At 38.8% G+C, this 4,491-nt stretch overlaps 2 protein-coding genes across 3 annotated transcripts in view; both read right to left on the reverse strand.

Annotated features, from left to right (window-relative positions):
• LOC109839171 (protein FAR1-RELATED SEQUENCE 5-like) lies at positions 313–3,648 on the reverse strand. The gene is made up of 2 exons (XM_020407602.1): positions 3,622–3,648; positions 313–732 (listed from the first exon to the last, which is right to left on the reverse strand). The coding sequence occupies exons 1-2, from the start codon at positions 3,646–3,648 to the stop codon at positions 313–315; spliced, it is 447 nt and encodes a 148-aa protein (XP_020263191.1).
• Positions 3,806–4,491, reverse strand: part of LOC109836089 (probable protein phosphatase 2C 74) — a 5,028-nt gene continuing 4,342 nt past the window's right edge. For both annotated transcript variants that reach the window (XM_020404002.1, XM_020404001.1), the window contains 2 exons: positions 4,294–4,473; positions 3,806–4,186 (listed from right to left, as the gene is read on the reverse strand). In XM_020404002.1, coding sequence (XP_020259591.1) covers positions 4,037–4,186; positions 4,294–4,473 — 330 coding nt within the window. In that variant the 3' untranslated portion in view covers positions 3,806–4,036. The remainder of the gene's footprint in view (positions 4,187–4,293; positions 4,474–4,491) is intronic.

Consider the following 4,491-nt stretch of genomic DNA (forward strand, 5'->3'; position numbering starts at 1 on the left):
AGTAAGAAGTCCTCGACCTACCATCCATCCAAAAAACACTTCTCATCGTCTTATCATTTTCTAAATCAAGTGCAAAGTAAAATTAAGGATCAGATACCTTTTTCTCTTGAAATTGATGAATATGCTCACGCACTCATGGCCGGCATTATTTTTTCATTTAATTCTAAGTTTTGCTTGGTATTCTTGTTGAGTGAGAGAGTCTTGCTCATTTCCATGAGCAACGTCTACAATCTTACAAATTGTAGAAGGCTGTAAACCTTGATTGTCTATCAACCTTTTAGTCGATTGAGCTCGATAAAGTGTCCGATGTGACTAGTGCTTCTTTACTCGATTTGGGGTGGTTAATGGATGACCATTATGATTAATGTTTAAACTTCGGACCACCCATTTTTTAGTGCTTCTATCGAGACCAATAATCATCCTTGCATTGCATCCACATCTTGTATCGAACTTTCGAATTATATTCCGACCATCTTCTCTTTTATCTTTTAAAAATTTAAAGCCTTCCATGTCACATACAAATATTCTAGATATGACTGCATCTTTCTTTCTCGACCAAGTTGTGTGACCCTTGCGAACATCAAATCCCTTAAGTCTGGCGTATGCATTGTAGAAATTATAAGCTTCATCATGAGTAGAGAACTCCATTCCGATATATAGATCAACAACAAAATTACCTTCACCATTTTTAACGCCAATAGGTTCATCAACATTCTCCTCATGCTCGAATGCCTATAAAAATAGAAAAACAAAACATATAAAACTCATACTAAAAGACAACTATTTTAGTATATGTTATTAGTTAGTAGTACGCTATAAACAATAAGATATTATCACCTGAGAGAAAAAAAACTTGTTGTATATAGTAGATCATGGTCCTCGCTTTCAAGGTCAATGCTTATAAGTTTGTTTTTATCTTTATCCATTGTTGTATCATGTGAGAGAATTGTTGGAGTGTCCATACAAGCTATCAAATCAACACATATAAGAAGTTCAGAATCTTTAGAAAATCATCATCAAGTTGATCTTTCAATCTCACTAAACAATTTCATTATGATAGTTTAAACCAATAACGGAATGATCATATTCATATCCAATTAACAATAATCCTATCTTAAAATCTAAACTAAAAAAAATGATCATATTCATAATTCATATCCCATAATCAACAAGAATTTACAAGTTAAGAAGTTCATAACTATCGATAAGGGCTTTGAGGAGACCTGAGGGCTGACCTCGATGATGGGTGCCAATTGCGATGAGCCGGCGGCGACGCTGAGTGGGGGCGGTGAGCTTCGGCGGCGCCAGATCTCGGTGCTGGAAAGGATTAGAGAGAGGGGACGTGGAGGCTCAGCGACCTTCGCGGCGGTGGTGAGGCATGGGCGGACAGCGGCGACACTGAGCGGATGTCGAGGGCGAGGTGGCGGCGTGATCCGACGCTAAAGTGGGGACGGATGGTGGCGACGCGAGCGGATGTCGAGGGTGAGGTGGCGGCGTGATCCGGCGCTGAAGTAGGGACGGACGGCAGATGTCGGCAGCAAGGTTAAGGAGACGGCGGCGATCTCGCTGGAGGTCAAGGTCTGAGAGACGACGACGAGGTCGAGAGAGACGACGACGAGGTCGAGGAGACGACGGTTGCGTGATCCGACGCTAAGTAGGGACGGACGACGGATGTGACGGCGAGGTCAAGGGAGCGCCAGCGATCTCACTGGACGGTAGAGTCGAGGAGACAAGACGACGACGGTGAGGTCGCGGTCGAGGAGACGGCGAATGTCGACGGTGAGGTCGAGGAGAGTCGGTGAGGTCGAGCGGCTGTTGAGGAGAGAATCGTGTTTTTTTTTTTGGCTTTTGAGGAGATGCGGTCATCAAATAGGGTGTTTATTTTAGAAATTTTGTTTTTCTTTTGAGATTTTTATTGATGGAGGGCTGAGATTATTTTGGGTTTTTGAGATTAATGCTGAGATCGCGTATCTTAGGTTAACCTAGGGAGTCACCTTAGGTTCAGTTTACCCATATATATATATATATATTAATATATATATATATATATAATATTATATATATATATATATAATATATATGAGAAAAATGGATGCTTGGTACCAAGCACAAATTGTTGTGCTTGGTAGTGATTGTCACATCCTCATCCACCCACTACCATGTGATGTGGTCCCATATTTTAATGAGCGGAGGGGGATGTGACACATCACTACAAGTACAACTTTTTCTGTTGGTACAAGTAATATATATATATATATATATATATATATCATATATATATATAATATATATATATATATATATATATATTATATATATATATAATATAAATATTATATAATGTACAAACACGGGTTGGGCTAGGTCGGGCTTCACCACCTCGACCCGGACCTGGGCCCGAAGATCGGCCAACCCGACTTTTCCGGGCCTTATCCAAGCCCGAGCCAGGTTCGTGCCCGGCCATGTTTGGGCCCCGGCTGGATCCAAACCCAAAGCCCATTTGGACAGTCCTAATTATACTAGTCAAAAAAATCTGCAATTTCTAGGAAAACAAGCAACTAAAAGCTGCAACCAGGAGATTCCCGTGCCTGTGCATTCCAATTGCAGGTGGCATCAAATCTCTTCTCCATATGACTATGATTGGATCTTTCTAATCCTTATGAACACTAACAAATTGCTAGAGTTGTGAATCCTATTGAAAACTGATCCTCTTTGAATATGGATAATATTGAAATCTGCTACGCAAATAAGGGCCCGTTTGGATGGACGTAACTATTAGAAATAAGAAGTGGTTCAAAGATGTAACCTCCTCAATTATGAAGTAGAAAGTAACGGAAGTAGTACTTATTTTGTTTGTTTCATATATTTTTAGAAGTAGCGAAAATAGTACTTCATCATCTTCTTTTAGGTACCGTTTGGCAAAGAGTTAAGTGAGAGGTTAAGGACCCCTTCTTAACCCGCCAAACACAAAAAATCTATACAAGGATTAAAGTGAGTTAACCCTCCATAATTTGTCAAACATAAATAATATAGAAGGGTTAAGCTAACCCCTCTAGAGGGATTAAAATGAGTTAACCCCTCAAAACGAGGGGTTTACTAATACTCCTATTTAGAAGGATTAAGAGTTAACCCTTCTAATTATAAAGAAAATAGTCAAAATTATTGTTATTCCCAAACACTAAAACTGATCACAATGGCTAAAATAAAACTTATTTAACGGGTTAATAATTTAGCCTTTCAGATTATCGAATGGGCTAAGTACATTAATCATTCTCTTTAACCCCTCTTCCTTAACCCTTTGCTAAACAGGGCCTAATTATTTGTTTGTTTGGATAGAAATTGGATATATTATTTAAAATCATCTGTCCTAGGTAAATCTCTAATTTAAGTGGACCCCACTTTTTATCAACTTTCCCTCTATTTCTGAGCTTTGAATGGTGGGAAAAAAATCTAGGAAGTAGGAGTGTCACCTAGACGCCACATCTGCATTTATGGAAGTAGCTGAAGTGGTCTTTTCGGAGAAACAAACATAATTTTTTGCTTGAAGTAGAGAAACTTCCTCTACTTTAGTTACTTCTTTGCTACTTTCGTGCAAACAAACAGGCCCTTAAGTTCATTTACCTTGTGACTGGATTTACTCGTAGCCATCATTATCTTGAATGGGGGTATTATCCTATAACTTACCCCCTAAAACTCAAAAAGGGTGGAGTCATAGTTATCCACCACACTGTAGACATAAGAGGATGGGGTGGAGATAATAGTATTTATTTTCTAAAATAGCTGAAACAAATATTATTGACTACGCTATAATTTTGAAAGGTAAACAATCTAAGTCACCTCCGTTTCTCCACCAAAAAGTGAACTTACGGGGTGCAAAATATTGACAGTGTTTTCTGTACAAATATGACACTTAATTCATGGTCTAACTACTGCTATATTTTTCCTCTTTAAGTAAAAGTCGCTCCTCATTCTCATCCTTGATGCCCAACAAAATATCTACACTAAAGCTAGTAAGTGACCATCTCTTTGTCAAACTCTAAAGAAAACTTTGAAAATCTACCAACATGACAGTAATATCATCCCTACTCCCTCTACTAGAAGCAAGATCAACAAGCGCTTTGCAAGAAGATTGAATAGAGTACTCCTTGTGTCTCAAAACAATGTCCACTGCCTCCTGATTACAAACCTATATATGAACACGCCAAAATACAACGAATTAGAGATTATATAATATATAATCGATCGGACCGAAGAAAATAACAAACATAAATGAATAGTAGGCTATGTAAATACCTTATCCCACAATCCATCAGAGGCTATTATTAGAAACTCGTAATCTGGTGTGAGATGAATCTTTGATGTCTCAGGCTCAGAGCTTATCCACTTCTTCAAGCTCTCATCACCTATCGCCCGCGATATAGCAAGTGAATCTTGTACCCTCCATACTCCATTTTGACAACTCACGTAGCCACCCTATTAGAAAATACGGTT

The sequence above is a fragment of the Asparagus officinalis genome, chromosome 4 (genome assembly GCF_001876935.1).
Source record: "Asparagus officinalis chromosome 4, Aspof.V1, whole genome shotgun sequence".
In the NCBI taxonomy this organism is placed as follows: domain Eukaryota; kingdom Viridiplantae; phylum Streptophyta; class Magnoliopsida; order Asparagales; family Asparagaceae; genus Asparagus; species Asparagus officinalis.

What these genes read in the sequence shown, in the direction of transcription:
- LOC109839171 (XM_020407602.1), bottom strand. Translation starts at nt 3,648, where the DNA reads ATGGCTACGAGTAAATCCAGTCACAAG. An exon ending in CGAGTAAATCCAGTCACAAG is followed by an intron (nt 733 to 3,621) that starts GTAAATGAACTT and finishes CTATTTTTATAG; the next exon opens with GCATTCGAGCATGAGGAGAA.